Below are 17,678 nucleotides of genomic sequence, written 5' to 3' on the forward strand. Positions count from 1 at the left end.
CAAGATAGGCTAATACTATTTTTTCATCAGCTAAGAAATTGCACATTTTTTCCTGCTTTTTCCCCCATTAAAACATTTGGCCATTTGCAAAATTCTGGGCTGGTGACTTGTAAATCACAGAAGTGTATCCCTTTTTCTACTACTAGTGACCTTTTTAGTTAATTCTGCACAGATGTGCTAAGACCTCATTATACAGCTGTATGCAATTTGCTCTTTCTTGTTCAGCTGTAGCTTACAGTAGTTAATCTGATTTTGAATCAATGTTTTTCTTTAACATGGGACCTTAACCCTTAAACATGTTCAAAATACTTATTTTTATTAAAACAACCAGAATAAATGGATACAAGAGAAACTTATAAAGATATTGAAAGAAAATTATAAAAAGAACCATTACAAGAGAAAACTTTAGGATGTATATATAACTAGAATAAAAATTAAAGGATAAAACATAGGACTAATAAAACACAGTGAACCTTATTGTAGACAATGGATTATAATTAATAGTCCAAGTACAAGAATGTTCTTTCATGAAGTATACAAATGTACTATAATTAATACAAGGTGGTAATAATAGTATGGCATATGGGAAAAATATACTTAATATAAATAATGGATAGAAATATTTTCATAATCTTCCATCAATTATAACAAAGGTAATCTTTCATAATTGTAATAAATTATAACAAAAGTTTAAAAAAAATAGTACAATTATATATTTTTTAAAAATGTTATCATAAAAAGTTCCATACCAATGCAAGTTGTTGTTGGTGGGGTGATGATGTACAGGAATTCTGTATTTTATGCATGATTGTTTTATAAACCTACAACTTTCCTACTTAAAAAAAAAAAGTCATTCTATTTGATATCTCTTTTATTCAGAGTGAGCGTAATAGTTTCATTAATGTGGAACTGACTTAAATTTACTTTGACCATGTTTATTCTGCTATAGTCATTAACTTTTCTGTTACCAATATTTTAAGTTACTTTTGCTTCCCCTTTATTCCTCTATTTAAATGAAAGATCTTAATGATAAGTAATCATTTACTTGGCCTAATACTTTTATTTAGGAAAAAGCATAGTGTAAGCCACATCGTTTGTACTGAAATTTCTTATTTATTCTAAAATGATTCGTTAATGCAATGAGAAATTACTAGATAAAATTCCACATTAACTATATTTCTTCATGCAAAATTTCATTTTAAAAAGTATTGCGACATTAACACAAATATCCACTATAGCACATAACTATGAACTAATTTATTCTTCCACTCAACTACATTACCTGTTTTCTTGATACTGATATGGGTGGTGCCGCAGAACATCTTGTAAGAAACGCTCCATTAAACTACTGGTACCCATCTGATGTCTGCTCTGTGTGGCCAAATTTCTGTGTTGGGTACTAAACATATGCTACAAAGAAAAAAGAAATTGAATTTTTTTAAAATGGGTAAAACTCACCAATAATACGAGTTTCTCAAAATATATTCAGTTATATACTCCTGAAAGAAGTATAAAGTGATATATACTTTCCGAAAAATACAGCTGAAAACCATAAAAGTAGCTATCTTTTAGATAAAGTAAATTCATTTTTAAAAACTATCCTAAGAAAATCATCTTCGAGGTAGATTATTTAGGCAAAAATGATGCTTATCCCAGCATAACAAAATACTGGAAACCATTTAAGTGTCCAACAGTAAAATTCTTAAATTATACCCTAAGACTTAATACTATGTAGTCATCTAAAATGACACAAAGGAGTTTTAATAATATGAAGATATATAATACATTAAAAGAAAAACAGGGGATGCAGAAATCACATGTACAGTTTTATCTCAAACTATAATTCAAAACTGTACAAGCAAATAAATGGAAAACAATATCTCCAAATTTTTAAAGCATTTATACCTGAGTGGTGTGACTTTGGGTAACTTTTAAAATTTTCTTATAAATTCTTGTATTTTTCAATGAGCAAATATTTTTACAATAAAGAGCTGCTGAAAGAGAGAGTAAAGTAGGAATATTGTACAAAGGCCATCATTTCCTCCAGATTTAAAATCCTACCTTAAATAGAATATTGAAATAAAGACACCATATTTTTCTATTTTGCAATTATCTCCATAGTTAGGAAGATTCTCTAGCAAGAGTGATGGGAAAGAAGTCTACTATCTACTGAGCACCTATAATATATTATATAATACAGTGCTATTCTGTGTGCACAGTAATCACAATAATCTCATTGAATTTTCACTGAGTAGGGATCTTGTCCCCATTTTAGAGACTGATGCACAAAGAAGTAAATTGCCCAAAGTTATATCTACCAAGTAGCAAAGCCAGGATTTGAATCTGAGTCTGTCTAACTCTAAAACTTAGGCTCTTTTCATTTTATCAACGTTAGCACTAATGGTGCATTTTTTTTATTGTCTTTTTTTTTAAGGTACATAGATCACAAAAAAAAGTTACATTAAAAAATATAAGAGGTTCCCACATACCCCACACCTCACCCCCCACTCCTCCCACGTCAGCAACCTCTTTCATCATTGTGGCACATTCATTGCATTTGGTGAATACATTTTGGAGCACTGCTGTACCACATGGATTATAGTTTGCATTGTAGTTTACACTCTCCCCTAGTACATTCAGTGGGTTATGGCAGTATATATAATATCCAGCATCTATCCCTGCAATATCATTTAGAAAAACTCCAGGTCCTGAAAATGCTCCCACATCCCACATCTCATCTCTTCTTTCCACTCCCTGCCCTCAGCAACTACCATGGCCACTTTCTCCACATTAATGCTACAGTGTCTTCCATTACTAGTCACCATAGTTCTATAGTCAAATACCAGTAAGTTCACTCCAATCCATATTTTATTCCTCCATCCTGTGGACACTGGGTTGGTGATGTCCACTCCACCTCTACATCAAGAGGGGGTTTAGATCCCACATGGTTGATGGATGCAATTCTCCTCCTTGGAGTTGTAGGCACTCTCTGTTCCCAGGTATGGTGGTTGACCATCTTCACCTCCCTGTTAGCCAAGCTGTGCAAGTCTAACAAACTGGAGAGTAGGAGCTGCAACTCTGCTGAGGCTCAGGGCCCAGTTGTCACATGGCAGTCCAGAGATTGAAGTCTCCTGGGTATATACCAACCCCAGTGCCAACTACAGGTTCAGTAAAAGTAGCAGAAGAGGCATCCAACTCCATCACACTCAGGAGCACAAATTCCAAAGTAGGGCGCACTGACATGACACTGAACTCCAGAGCCAACTGCCATAATCATACAACCTGTGTGTCTCCATAGCGCTCAGGAGCACCAGTACCTAGGGTTGTATCTACTTAGGCTGTCTCTGGGATCCTGCTGAGGTGTGCATAAGTGTAACCCTTCTGCTGACCTCCTGACACATTTTTGAAGACTCTTAGCCATACATATTCACTTGTCTTTACCATTTCACCCTTTTATTCAAGGTCTTTTTCTAGTTGCATCACCAGTTAGTGATTGGTAGTAATTCCTCAGCGCCAGGGAGGCTCATCCTTGGAAGTCATGTCCCACAGTGGGAGGAAGGCAATGCGTTTACATGCTGAGTTTGGCTTAGAGAGTGGCCACATTTGAGCAATTTGGAGGCTCTCAGGAGGTAACTCTTACGCATCCTGCAGCTCTAGGCCTAGGTCAAATTTCAGACACACAGGCTTAACACATGTTCTTTATAATTTTAATAATCATGCATTTAATTTAACAACACTTGAGAAAACTCATGTGTTAAATACCATGGAAAAGGTATAAAAAAAAAAATTAAAGCAGGTTGCTGGCTCTGATCAATCCCACATTCTTGGAATTATTTCCTTCCATGTTGATTTCAAAGATCTACTCTGTTAACTGAAGCCCAAAATCAATCTAAATCATTATTACAGTCTCAAAATTGCCTGACTACAAAACTCCCCATCTTCCAGTATCTATCACCACAGCTAGATTGTCTAATAGATAGAGAGGAGAGGACAAATGCACAAGGGAACAAATAAAGGTACAATTAAAATCTAACCTTGTCCTTCTCTGCCAAAGCAAAGAGATAAAAGCAAATGTGAATGGAGAACTGCACTTATATAAATTGCAGTAACCACCCCCAACTATATATTAGAGAAGAATATGTTTCTACAATTTTTTAACTGATGCAGAGCACACATTTTTAAAAAGTACATAAATCATCAGGAAACAAATATACCCATAACTATATATCCATTAAAAACTAAAAAGCATCCAGAAACCCCTATCACGTCCTATACCAATCCAGTATTCCTTCCCTTCTCCCCAAAAGTAACTATTATCCTGGATTTAGTAACATAGATTAATTTTGACTATTTCTGAAATTCATATAAATGGAGTTATATAACATGCATTTTTTTGTGCCCAACTTCTTTTGTTCTACATTATATTTGTGATACTCATCTATACTAGGTGTAGTCTGTTCATTTTCATTTCTGTATAGTATTCTGTTAATAAACCACTAAAATTTCATTTATTCATTCTCTCTTGATGGATATTTGTGTTGTTTCCAGCTCTGGCTGTTACAAATAATGCAACAAAGAATCTTCTTTTATGCATATTTTGGGTCCATGACCAACAAGTCTTCCATAGTGGTTGTGCCAATTTATACTCCTAACAGCAGTGTATCATAGTTTGCATTGCTCCAGTTCCTCACCAACACTTGGTAATGTAGTCTCTAAATTTAGGTATGGGGAAGCAGACTTGGTCCAGTGGTTAGGGTGTCCGTCTACCACATGGGAGGTCCACGGTTCAAACCCCGGGCCTCCTTGACCGTGTGGAGCTGGCCCACGTGCAGTGCTGATGTCTGCAAGGAGTGCCATGCCACGCAGGGGTGTCCCCATATAGGGGAGCCCCATGTGCAAGGAGTGCGCCCTGTAAGGAGAGCCGCCCAGCATGAAAGAAAGTTCAGCCTGCTCAGAAATGGCACCCCACACAGGGAGAGCTGACACAACAAGATGACACACAAAAAAAACCACAGATTCCTGTGCCGCTGACAACAGAAGCGGACAAAGAAGAACACGCAGCAAATAGACATAGAGAACAGACAACTGGGGGTGGGGGGTGGAAAGAAATAAAATAAATAAATAAATAAATTTAGGTTTCATGGATTTTTAATGTTATATCATTGTGACTTTAATTTGTAATTTTTGTGATAGTTTTTCCTATTTACTAGTAATCTGGATAATATCTCTTATTACATGTCTCTTCACGTCTCTTCCTATTTTTTCTAATGGGCTATCTTTTTCTCATCGATTTGTAGGGGTTACTTTGTTCAATTACGGGTTTCAAATATTTTCTTCTTCTATGCCTCAACTTTTTACTTTCCTAATCATCTACTTCTAACCTTCCATTGCTTAACTTCATTGCAATCCAGTGAACTATTTTTTCTTTATTGTGATTTTTTGTGAACAGTTTAAGAAAATCTGCCTACTTCAAATTCATGCAAATTTTCTTCTATTTGTTTCTAGAAGTTTTATTGTCTTACTTACATTTACATTGCAATCTACTTGGAATAGAGTGAGTTAGAGATCAAGTTTCACTTTTTTCCCACACCAATATCCAATTGATGGACCCATCAATTATTATAAAATCATGTATTGAAGGAAATCTTGTCCTCAGGGCTCTGCCATGCCACCTTTGCCACAAATCAAATATCCATATACACATCTGTTTCTGGAGTTTCTGGTTTGTTGCTATGGTTTTTTTTAACTTTGCACCAAGACTATACTGTAAGTCTTGATGTCTACTAGAGTAATTCTTCTCACTTTGTTTTTTAAGATTGTCCAGGTTCTTAGCCTTTTGCAAGTCTATATATATTTTAGAATTGCTGAATTTAAAAAAACACAAACTTGCAGAGATTTTGATTGGGAATATATTGGATCACTACATCAGTTTTGATAAAATTGACATGTTTAAAGTATTGATTCTTCTAATCCATGAACATGGTATATCCCACCATTTATCTAGTTTTTCTTAAATTTTTCTCAATGTGTAGGGTCTTCTGTGTAAAGATCTTGTGCACCTTTTGTTATATTTATTCCTTAGGATTTGATGTTCTTTGTTGCTGTGGTACATGATATATATTTTTTAACCTCATCTTCTGTGTGGTGTTTCATATAAAAATACAATTAAAGTTTTTATTGATTTCTGTGAAGATGGCATTGGAGAAAGTCATCAGAGCTCAACTATCTTAACAAACAATGGAGGAAAGGCAAAAAGCTGCCCAAAGGAGATGCTTTGGGGATCTGCACACCAATAGAGTGCTGCACATCACCCAGAGGGGCAAGGGACAGATAAATGAAGACACCAGCATGAAAACCATGAGTTATTCACCTCTGTGGCTTGGAATGGCAACCATCAACCACCCTCAAGGCAAAGAGCATCTGTAAAACCCACAGGTGACTGCAGCCAACAGAGAGGGGAACAGAGGTCTTCCTCCTGAGAAGAGGGAAGGTACAGTGGAGGGGGAAAAGTGGTTTCCTGTCAATGAATTTGGTCAGCAGATCCCATTATGAATCTGAGCTCTGCCTGCCCAACAAGTGGAGACTGAAAAAGACACTTCCACGAAAAGACTCACAGAAAAGCGCCACATGCTAGTAGGCTGGGAAACTGCAAGAAGAAAAAAACTTGGGACTCTGTCGTGTCTCAGGACCCTTGGATCTGATTTGAGCCCCATTAGTGGATCCCTGGCCCTGTTTTCTTAACTTATGCTGGGAAATTTTAAATATTTAGAAAAAGTTAAACCAAAAATCAAAGAACAACCATGAAACAAAACCATTAGAAAAGAAAGAGAAATTAATCATAAGAATAAATTCACCAGCAAAATCATATGACTAGACATTAGCAAAAAAATGAGACGTCATACTAAGAAATAGAAAGGTATGGCCTATCTAAAGAAACAATCAAAAGTCCTGACAGATACAGCATTTAAGACAACTCATCAGTGAAGTTCAAACAAAACTCCGAAGTCAATTCAAAGAGTTGAAGAGAAAATATGGCTAAAGAGATAAAGATGACACTAGGTGAGCATAAAGAACAATTTGAAAGCCTGTAAAGAAAGTAATAGAATTTACAGGAATTAAAGACACAAGGAATAAAATTAAAAATATATTAGAGGCATATAACAGCAGATTTGAATTAGCAGAGGGCAAAGTTAGTGAGTTAGAAGACTGAGCACATAAACTTGAAAAGACAGAAGAGAAAGAGGAAACAATAGGAAAAAAATTCAATTCATTCTCAGGGAATTGAAGTACAATCTGCATGCACAAACATACACATTACAGGTGTCCCAGAAGGTGAAGAGAACAGAAAAGGGGGAGAAAAAATTTCGAGGAAATGACTAAAAATTTCCCAACCCTTATGAAAGACATAAATATCAATATCCAAAGACAGTCCTCCCCAAACAAATAAATCCAAATAGACCTACCAAGACACCTACTATTCAGAATGTCAAATGCCAGAGATAAAGAGAGGATTCTGAAATCAGTAAGAGAAAAGCAAAGTATCACATACAAGGGAACTTCAAATAGGCCTAAATACTGATCTCTCATCAGAAACCATGGAGGCAAGAAGGCAGCAGTATGTTGTATTCAAAGTACTGAAACAGACACTGCCAGCCAAGAATTCTTTATCTGGCAAAACTGTCCTTCAAAAATTAGGATGAGTTTAAAGTCCTCACAGGCCAAAAACAAAACAAAACAAAACAAAACAAAAAACAGAAAGGGTTTGTCACCAAGAGACCAGATTTACCAGAGATACTAAAGGGAGTACTGCAGCTAAAAGGAAAAGACAAGGATGACAGACTTGGAGAAGAGTGTAAAAATTAAGATTAAAACTAAGGGTAACTAAAAGGATAAAAAGACAGACAATAGTAAGGTACAACAATGGAAAGTTAAGTGATAAAATGCACAAAGTAAGTAATGCCTTTACAGTAATAAGACTTAACATTAATGGATTGAACTCCCCAATCAAAAGACATTAGATTTTGAAGACAAAACTGTTATAAGAGATGAAGATGAACATTACATATTTTTAAAACAGGCAATGTATCCAGAAGAAATAACAATCATAAATATTTATGTACCTAATAGGGGTGCCCCAAAATCCAGAGGAACACTCTGGAAAACTGAAGGGAGAAACAGATGTCTCCATAATAATAGTTGGAAACTTCAATACACCACTCTTGGCATTAGAGAGAACATCTGGACAAAGGATAAATGAGGAAAGAGAGAATGTGAATAATATGATAAATGAACTACACATAACAGACATTTATAGAACCTTGTATCAAAAAACAGTAGGATATATATCCTTTTCAAGTGCTAATGGATCCTTATCCAGGATAGGATCAGGATATTGGGTCACAAGGCAGGTCACAATAAATTTTAAAAGACTGAAATTATACAAAGCATTTTCTCTGATCAAAATAGAATGAAGACAAACATATATGGTTCAAGCAATTGGGCTCCCACCTACATGGGAGGTCCATGGTTCAATTCCCAGCGCCTCCTAAAGTAGACAGCAAGCTGTTGCAATGGGTTGGTGCAGCAAACTGACACAACAATATGACACAACAAGAGACACAAGAAGAAAAACATAATGAGAGACACAACAAAGCAGGGAGCAGAGGTCCCCAGTGCCTCCTAAAGAAGACAAGCAGGACAGCAAGCTGGAACAATGGGCAGGCACATTGAGCTGGCGCAACAAGATGATGCAACAACAGACACAAGAGGAAAAACATAATGAGAGATACAACAAAAGCAGGGAATGGAGGTGGCTTACATGATTAGGCACCTCCCTTCCACATTGGAAGTCCCGGTTCAATTTCCAGTACCTCCTAAAGAAACAAAGAAGAACAGGCACAACGAGTACAAAAACAATGAGGGAGTGGGGAAAGATTAGTAAATAAAATAAATCTTTTTTAAAAATGGAATGAAGCTGGAAATCAGTAACAAGTGGAAAAAGGGAAAATTCACAAATATGTGGAGATTAAACAATACACTCTTAAAAAACCAGTGGGTCAAAGAAGAAATTGCAAAAGAAATCAATAAATATCTCAAGATGAATGAAAATGAGAACACAGTGTATCAAAAATTATAAAGGGAGTGAGTATAGCTCAGTGGTTTAAGGGCCTGCTTCCCATGTATGAGGTCCTGGGTTCAATCCCCAGTACCTCCTAAAAAAAAAACAAAAAAGAACATAAAAAACAATACCAACAACAACAAAAACAACAACAACAATAAAACCTCACAAAATCTATGAGGTACAGCAAAGGCAATGCTGGGAGGGAAATTTAGAGCCAAACTCAAAGACCTAACTGCACACTTGGAAGAACTAGAAAAAGAACAGCAAACTAATCCCAGAGCAACAGAAGGAAAGAAATAAAGAGTAGAAATAAATGAAATGGAGAACAAAAAAAACAGAGAGAATGAACAAAACCAGAAGTTGGTTCTTCAAGAAGATCATCAAAACTGACAAAACCTTAGTTAGAATAACAAAGAAAAAAAGAAAGAAGATGAAAATAAATAAAATCTGCCTAAGCAAAGTACCAGAAATGTGTTGGCTTTTATACAGGGAATTTATTTGTGGTAAAAGCTTACAGTTCCAAGACCATGAAATGTCCAAACCAAGGCACCATTAGAAATTCTTTCATACCAAAGTCAGCTGCCACGTGGTGAAGCAAAATGGCAGGTGATCGCTGCTTAGGTCTCTTCCTTCCCCTCTAGACTCACCTTCTCTCAAAGTCCTGCTCCTGGAGTTTAGCTGTGAGGAACCTGGCATAGGACTTGTCTCTTTTCTGACCTCCTTTCTCAGTCATGGCTGCTTGGCTTTCTTTCCAAGCTCAGCTCTGTAAGCTATCAGGCATATGGCGGGGATTATCTCCTGAGCCTTGAACTGCTCCATGGGCCCAGACCTTCAGGTGCTGCTTTCTGTGCCCCTATGCAATGCTGGATCCAGACTCAAGGACCTCTCTCAGCTCTCAGGGATTCTCTTGTTTTCCTGTAGTCCCCTATCTTACATGGTGGGATGGATATGGTGGATCCCCTTTTTTCTGAGTATCTCTGTTTCTCCATTTATATCAGACCCAGTAAGAGAGGAGACTCAAGAGAGCTCATGCCTCAAGGATGTAGTTCAATCAAAAGGCTCCATACTGGGAAACGGACTTTGGCCCAGTGGTTAGGGCGTCCGTCTACCATATGGGAGGTCCGCGGTTCAAACCCCGGGCCTCCTTGACCCGTGTGGAGCTGGCCATGCGCAGTGCTGATGCACGCAAGGAGTGCCGTGCCACGCAAGGGTGTCCCCCGCGTGGGGGAGCCCCACGCGCAAGGAGTGCGCCTGTGAGGAGCTGCCCAGCGTGTAAAGAAAGTGCAGCCTGCCCAGGAAAGGCGCCGCCCACACTTCCCGTGCCGCTGACGACAACAGAAGCGGACAAAGAAACAAGACGCAGCAAACAGACACCAAGAACAGACAACCAAGGGAGGGGGGGAAATTAAATAAAATAAATAAATCTTTAAAAAAAAAAAAAAAAAAGGCTCCATACCTACAGTAATGGATTAGTTAACATAATCGTTGTCTTTTTGGGATTCATAAAATAACTTCAAATTGTCACAAACTCTTCCAAAATATTGAACAGAAGGGAAAGCTACCAAATTCATTCTATACAGTCAACATCACCCTAAATCAAAGCCAAATAAAGATATTTTGAAAAAAGTAAACTACAGATAAATATCTCTAATGAATACAGATGTAGAAATGCTCAAATAAACACTTTCCAAATGAATCCAAAAACACATTAAAAGAATTATACACCACAATCAAGTGGGTTTTATCAGAGGTATGCAAGGGTGGTTCAACACTAGAAAATCAATCAGTGTAATACAGCCATTAATAAATTGAAGAAGAAAAACCACATTATCTCAATTGATGTAGAAAAGGAATTTGACAAAATACAACATCCTTTCCCAGTAAAACTAATCTGAAAAATAGGAATTGAAGGAAACTTTCTCAACATGAAAAAGTGCATATATGAAAAACCCACAGTAAACATTTTACTCAATGATGAAAGACTGAATGTTTTTCTGCTGAGATCAGAAACAAGACAAGGATGTCCACTGTCTTATCTGTTATTTAACATTGTGCTAGGAGTTCTAGCTAGAGCAATTAGGCAAGAAAAATAAATAAAAGGCACCCAAATAGCAAAGGAAGAAGGAAAATGTTTGCTATTTGCTGATGATATGATCCTATACCTAGAAAATCTCAAAAAAAAAAAAAAAAGAAAACACAACAATGGTACTAGAACTAATGAATGACTTCAGCAAAGTAGCAGGATACAAGATTAATAAGCAAAAACAGTGTTTCTATACACTACTAATGAGCAAACTGAGGAGGAAGTCAAAGAAAATTCCATTTATAACAGTGACTAAAAGAATCAAATATTTAGGCATAATGAAGGATTTAAAGGGCCTGTATTAAGAAAACTACATGACATTGCTAAAAAAAAAAAAAAAAAAAGAAGACCCAAATAAATGGAAAGACATTCTGTATTCATGGACTGGAAGAGTAAATATCATTAAGATGTCAATTCTACCTAAACTGATTTACAAATTCAATGCAATCCCAATAAAAATTCTAACAGCCTTTTTTCTAGAATTAAAAAATTATCAAATTTATCTGGAAGGGATAAAGGCACCCAAATAACCAAAATGTCTTTAAAAAGAACAAAGTTGGTGGACTCTCACTTTCTGACCTCAAAGCATATTACTTAGTTACAGTGGTAAAAACAGCATGGCACTGGCATAAATATCAAGATTGACCAATGTAATTGAATTGAGAGTTCAGAATAAGACCCTCACATCTACGGTCAAGTGACTTTTGACAAATTGAATTTGTCTGATATTAACATCGCTACTCCAGATTTGTTACTATTTGCATGGGATATCTTTTTCCAGTCTTTCACTTTCAGCCTGATTGTAACCTTTTTTTTTCTGTGTGGTTGCGCAATCGTCTCTTTGGTGCATTGCTTCTCCACGCATGCACCTGTGCCTCTCTGCACTGCATAGGAGCCTGCACCTCACTACACTGGTCTGGGATGCCTTTTTTTTTTTCTTTTTACCAGGAGGTCCTGAGGATTGAACCTGGGTCTTCCATATGGTAAACAGCTTGAGCCACAGCCACTTCCCTGATTGTATCCTCGAGTCCTTGGTGAATCACTTGTAGACAGCATATAGATTGTTCAATTTTTTTTTTAACCATTCTGTCTATGTCTTTTTTTAATCAATTTTACTGACACATATGAATAAATCATAAATCCATTCAAAGTGTACAATTAATGGTATTCAGTATAATCACATAGTTGTATATTCATCACTCCAGTCTTTCCCAGAGTATTTTCATTATTCCCATAATAATAATAATAATAAACAAAACCAACCAAACAAAACTCATCACCTCTCCATCGCTCTATGCTTCCCTTGCCAAACATAAATGCAATTTTGTTCCTTCTCTGTAGTTTATTTGTATTTATATTTTGCAAAAACAGTCTTATATATGCAATATCACCCATAGGTGTATTTTACATAAAATTTCACTATGTTATCCAGTCCCATGTTACACTTTGTAGCTTTCCTCCTAGTAATATAAGTGTCCTTAGGTTTTCCCTTTCACCCACTGTCATATGCCTATAATAGCTCTGCTAGTTACAAACTCATGATGTTTTGGCTATTGTGAATAACTCCACTATAAACATTGGTGTGCAGATGTCTATTCATGTCACTGCTCTCCGTTCTTCTGGGTACATACCCAGCAATGGTAGGTTTATTGCTGGGTCACATGAGAAGTCTATATTCAGCTTCCCTAGGAAGTGCCAAACAGTCCTCCACAGTGGCTGTACCATTACATATTCCCATCAACAATGAATAAGCATTCCAGTCTCTTCACATCCTCTACAACATTTACAATTTTCTAGCTTTTTAATAGTGGCTTTATTCATCAGCGAAAAGGGTGCTGATGCAAAATACCAGATATCTGTTGGCTTGTATAAAGGGTATTTATTTGGGGTGGAAGCTTAGAGTTACCAGGCCATAAAGTGTAAGTTACTTCCCTCACCAAAGTCTGTACCATGTATTGGAACAAGATGGCTACTGGTATCCACAAGAGTTCAGCCTTCCTCTTCCTCCAAAGGCTCCATGGTCCTAGCTCCTTCCATTCTCAGCTGTAGGTTAGCATAAGGCATGTCTCTCTTCCTGGGTCTCATTTCATTGCAGGTTCAAATGCTTTGCTCTCTTCACAAGGTCAGCTGTAAACTATCAGGTTCATTCTCTTCTAGAGGCCTCTGCTGTGTCTGATGGAGACTTCTCTCTTTCCTCACATATCTGCTTCTCTTTGTATTTACTTCCCAGGGCTCCAGCATCAAAACTCCAATTCTCTCTTCTGTGAGTCCCTGCCCCCTTGGTGTTCTGCTGATGTGGCCGGAATCAAGGCCTTATCTTAATTTAATCAAGTAAAAGTAAAATCTCTGAATCTAATACAATATGCCCAGAGGAAGAGTTTACAAACATAATTCAATATCTAGTTTTGGAATTCATAAATAATATCAAACTGCTACACCTCCCCTCTCATTTCTGATTTTATTTATTTGCATCTTTTCTTTTTTTCTTTGTTGGTCTAACTAAGAATTTGATTTTGTTGATCTTCTCAAAGATCCAATTTTTGGTTTTGTTGATTCTCTCTATTGCTTTTGTTCTCTATTTCATTTATTTCTGCTCTGATCTTTACTATTTCTTTCCTTCTGTTTGTTTTAGGATTAATTTGTTAGTCTTTTCCTAGTTCCTCTAGGTGTGCAGTTAGATCTTCAATTTTAGCTTTTTCTTCTTTTTTAATGTAAGCATTGAGGGCTATAAATTTCTGTCTCGGCACTGCCTTTGCAGTGTCCCATAGGTTTTGATATGTTGTGTCCTCATTATCAATTGTCTGAAGATACTTGCTGAATTCTTTTGCAATTTCTTCTTTCACCCACTGATTATTTAAGAGCATGTTGCTTAATCTCCATATATATATGAATTTTCCCTTTTTTGGTCCATATTGATTTCCCGCTTCATTCCATTATGGTCAAAGAAAGTATTCTGTATAATTTTTCAATTTATTGAGACTTGTCTTGTGACCCAACATATGGTCTATCTTGGAGAAGGATTCATGAGCACTTGAAAAGAATATATATCCAGCTGTTTCGGGTGTAATGCTCTATAGATGTCTGTTAGGTCTAGTTCATTTCTCATATTACTCAAGTTCTCTGTTTCTTTCTTTATCTTCTGTCCAGATGTTCTATCCAAACTGAAAGTGGTCTATTGAAGTTTCCAACTATTACTGTAGAGACATCAATTTCTCCCTTCAGCTTTGCCAGTGTGTACTTCATGTATCTTGGGGCACTCAGGTTAAGTGCATAAATATTTAGTATAGTTATTCTTTCTTGGTGAATTGCCCCTTTTATTAATATATAATGACCTTCTTCATCCCTTATAACACTTTTGCATTTAAAATCTATTTTCCCCAATATTAGTATTGCTACTCCAGCTCTTTTTTTTATTACCATTTGCCTGGAATATCTTTTTCCACATTTCACTTTTAACCTGATTGTGTCTTTATGTATGCGGTGAATCTCTTATAGACAACGTATAGATGGCCCACAGTTTTTTATCCATTCTATCGGTCTATGTCTTTTGAGTGGGGAGTTCAAGCCATTAACATTCAATGTTATCACTGTAAAGGCAATAGTTAACTTCATCCATTTTGTACTTTGGCTGTCTGCTGTCCTATCGTACTACTGTCTGTTTTTTTACCCTCCCTAATAATCTTCATTTCTATACTCTTCTCCAAGTCTCTCACCCTTGTTTATTCCTTTCAGGCTGCAGCACTCCCTTCACAATCTCTTGCAATTCTGGTCTTTTGGTAACTTAACTCTATTAGTATTTGATTGTCTGTGAAGACTCCAAACCACCCTCATTTTTGAAGGATGGTTCTGCCAGATGCAGAATTCCTGGCTGGCAGTATTTTTCTTTCAGTACCTTAAATACTTCATACCACTTTCTTCTTGCTCCAAGGTTTCTGATGAGAGGTCGGCACTTAATCTTATCAAGGTTCCCTTGTATGTGATGCTTTGCTTTTCTCTTGATGCTTTCAGAAACCTCTCTTTATCTCTGATATTTGTTATTTTGAATAGTAGGTGTCTCAGGGTAGGTCTATTTGCATTTATTCTGTTAGGGGTGCATTGTCCATTTTGGATATTGATATTTATGTCTTTCATAAGGGTTGAGATGTTTTCAGTCATTATTTCCTCAAATATTCTTTCTGCCCTTTTTTCATTCTCTTCTCCTTCTGGGACACCGATAATGCATATTTGTGCATTTCACACAGTCATTCAATTTCCTGAGAACCTGTTCCATTTTTTCCATTGTCTTCTCTTTCTGTGCTCATGTCTTTTTCAGTTCAGATGTTCTGTCTTTGAAATCATCAGTTCTGTTTTCGAGTAGATCGCATCTGCTCTTATGTGCCTCTTATGTATTTTTAATCTCATCCATCGTGTCTTTCATTTCCATAAGGTCTATTGCTTTTCTTTGCAGGCTTTCAAATTGTTCTTTATGCTCACCCAGTGTCTTCTTAATGTCCTTTATCTCTAAAGTCTTATTTTCCTTCAATTCTTTAAATTGATTTAGGAGAGTTGTGTGATTATCATTAATTGTCTTAAATCCTGTATCTCTTCAGGATATTTGGTTTGTTCCTTTAGCTGGGCCATCTCTTCCTGCTTCCTAGTATGACTTGTAATTTTTTGCTGATGTCTAGACATCTGAATATGTTGGTGAATTTATTCTGATGGCCAATTCCTCTCTCTTGCCTATTGCTTTTTTTCACAGTTTTTCTTTGATGTATCTTTCAACTTATTCTAAATCTTTAAAATTTCCCAGCAAAGTTATCAAAATCATGCCAGGAACTCACTAATGGGGTGCAGAATTTATCCCAGGATTTAGAGTGCAGAAAGAATCAAAAGCAGTTTTTGCCCCATGCAATTTCCAGATTGGCCAGCAGACGGTGCTCATCGGTGCACCTTTCCACAGAAAGATTTCAATCTGTTTCCTTGTGTTTTGGTCTAGCTGGAGCTGAGATTCAAAGCAGACTCTGCTGGCCAAATTCACAGAAGAAAAGCCCTCTGACTCCCCCTCCCTGTTCCCTTGTAACAGTTGACAGGGAGGAAGATATCTGTTCCCATCTCAGTCAGCTGCACTATGCCAGGGGTTTTACTATAGCTTAATACATTGGGGTGGGGGAGGGGAGCCCTACCCAGTTGCTGCAGGGTTTTGGTAACTAATGTTTGTTGTTTGGGGTTCTTTGTCTCTCTTGTCCCTCATTCTCCTAGGAGTTGTGTAGCACTGTACTGGCCTTTGATGCCCAAAGCAGGTACCTTGACAGTGTTTGGCTCTTTCACTGTCATTTTTGTGAGAGAATTGAGCCCTGCCTGCCTAATCCAATGTCATCTTTCCACAATTCCAGTCTATGTCTTTGGTTGGGCAGTTCAATCCATTAACATTCGATGTTATTAATATAAAACAAGGATTCTTAATCATTTTTGTTCCATGGACCCCTTTGCTAGTCAGGTGAAAACCACAGACCACATACTAATTCCACAATATATTGTGTATTATTTAATAAATATATCAAACATGCATCAACATGTCCCCACAAGAATGGTTTTGGATTTTTTTTTAAGGAATTATCTTTTTTTTTTTGCTTTCCCCCCTTCCCCCTCCCCCTTCTCCCCCTGCTGTTTTTAATGTCTGTGTTCATTTGCGGTGTGATCTCTGTATATATTTCTCTTTTTGTCTTCTCTTCTTGTCTTTCTCCTCTAGGATTCACTGGGATTCAATCCTGGGGACCTCTGATGTGGAGAAAGGTTCCCTGTCAATTGCACCCTCTCAGTTCCTGGACTCTGCTGCACTTCACCTTGACTCTCCCCTTTGTCTCTTGTTGCATCATCATCTAGCTGCATGACTCATTTGCCCAGGCACTGGCTCACTGTGCAAGCACTTGGCTTGCTGTGCAGGCACTTGGCTCACAACACAGGCACTGGCTCACTGCGCAGGCACTCACACAGGCACTCAGCTCACACACAGGCACTCACTCATGGGCACTGGCTCATCACACAAGCCCTCAAGTGGGTCCTTGGCTTGCAACACAGGCACTGGCTCACTGCATGGGCACTCAGTTCACCATGTCAGCACTTGGCTCACTGCACAGGCACTCTGCTCATCATGTGGGCACAGGCTTGCCATGCAGGCATGTTTTCTCTTCTCTTTTTTTTCACCAGGAGGCTCCAAGGATCAAACCTAGATCCTCCCATATGGTAGGCAGAGGCCTTATCACTTGAGCCACATCCACTTCCCATAATGTTTTTTTGAATTTCAATGAAAGCTCACAAACCACTTGTTAAGAAACCCTGCTGTAAAGACATTACTTACTTTGCCCATTTTATCCCTTGACTTTCTGATACCTTATCTTACTACTGTCTGTCTTTTAACCCTTTACTTACCCTTATTTATAATCTACATTTCTACACTCTTTTCCACATCTCTCACCTTTGTCTTTTCCTTTCAGC

The 17,678-nt window shown here is 37.3% G+C and overlaps 1 protein-coding gene across 14 annotated transcripts in view; it reads right to left on the reverse strand.

The window, feature by feature from the left end:
• The window catches only part of ZDBF2 (zinc finger DBF-type containing 2), a 49,909-nt gene that overhangs the window by 11,103 nt on the left and 21,128 nt on the right, over positions 1-17,678 (reverse strand). For all 14 annotated transcript variants that reach the window (XM_071216168.1, XM_071216167.1, XM_058300297.2 and 11 more), the window contains one exon: positions 1,283-1,410. In XM_071216168.1, coding sequence (XP_071072269.1) covers positions 1,283-1,410 — 128 coding nt within the window. The remainder of the gene's footprint in view (positions 1-1,282; positions 1,411-17,678) is intronic.

The sequence above is a fragment of the Dasypus novemcinctus genome, chromosome 7 (assembly GCF_030445035.2).
Source record: "Dasypus novemcinctus isolate mDasNov1 chromosome 7, mDasNov1.1.hap2, whole genome shotgun sequence".
Lineage (NCBI taxonomy): Eukaryota > Metazoa > Chordata > Mammalia > Cingulata > Dasypodidae > Dasypus > Dasypus novemcinctus.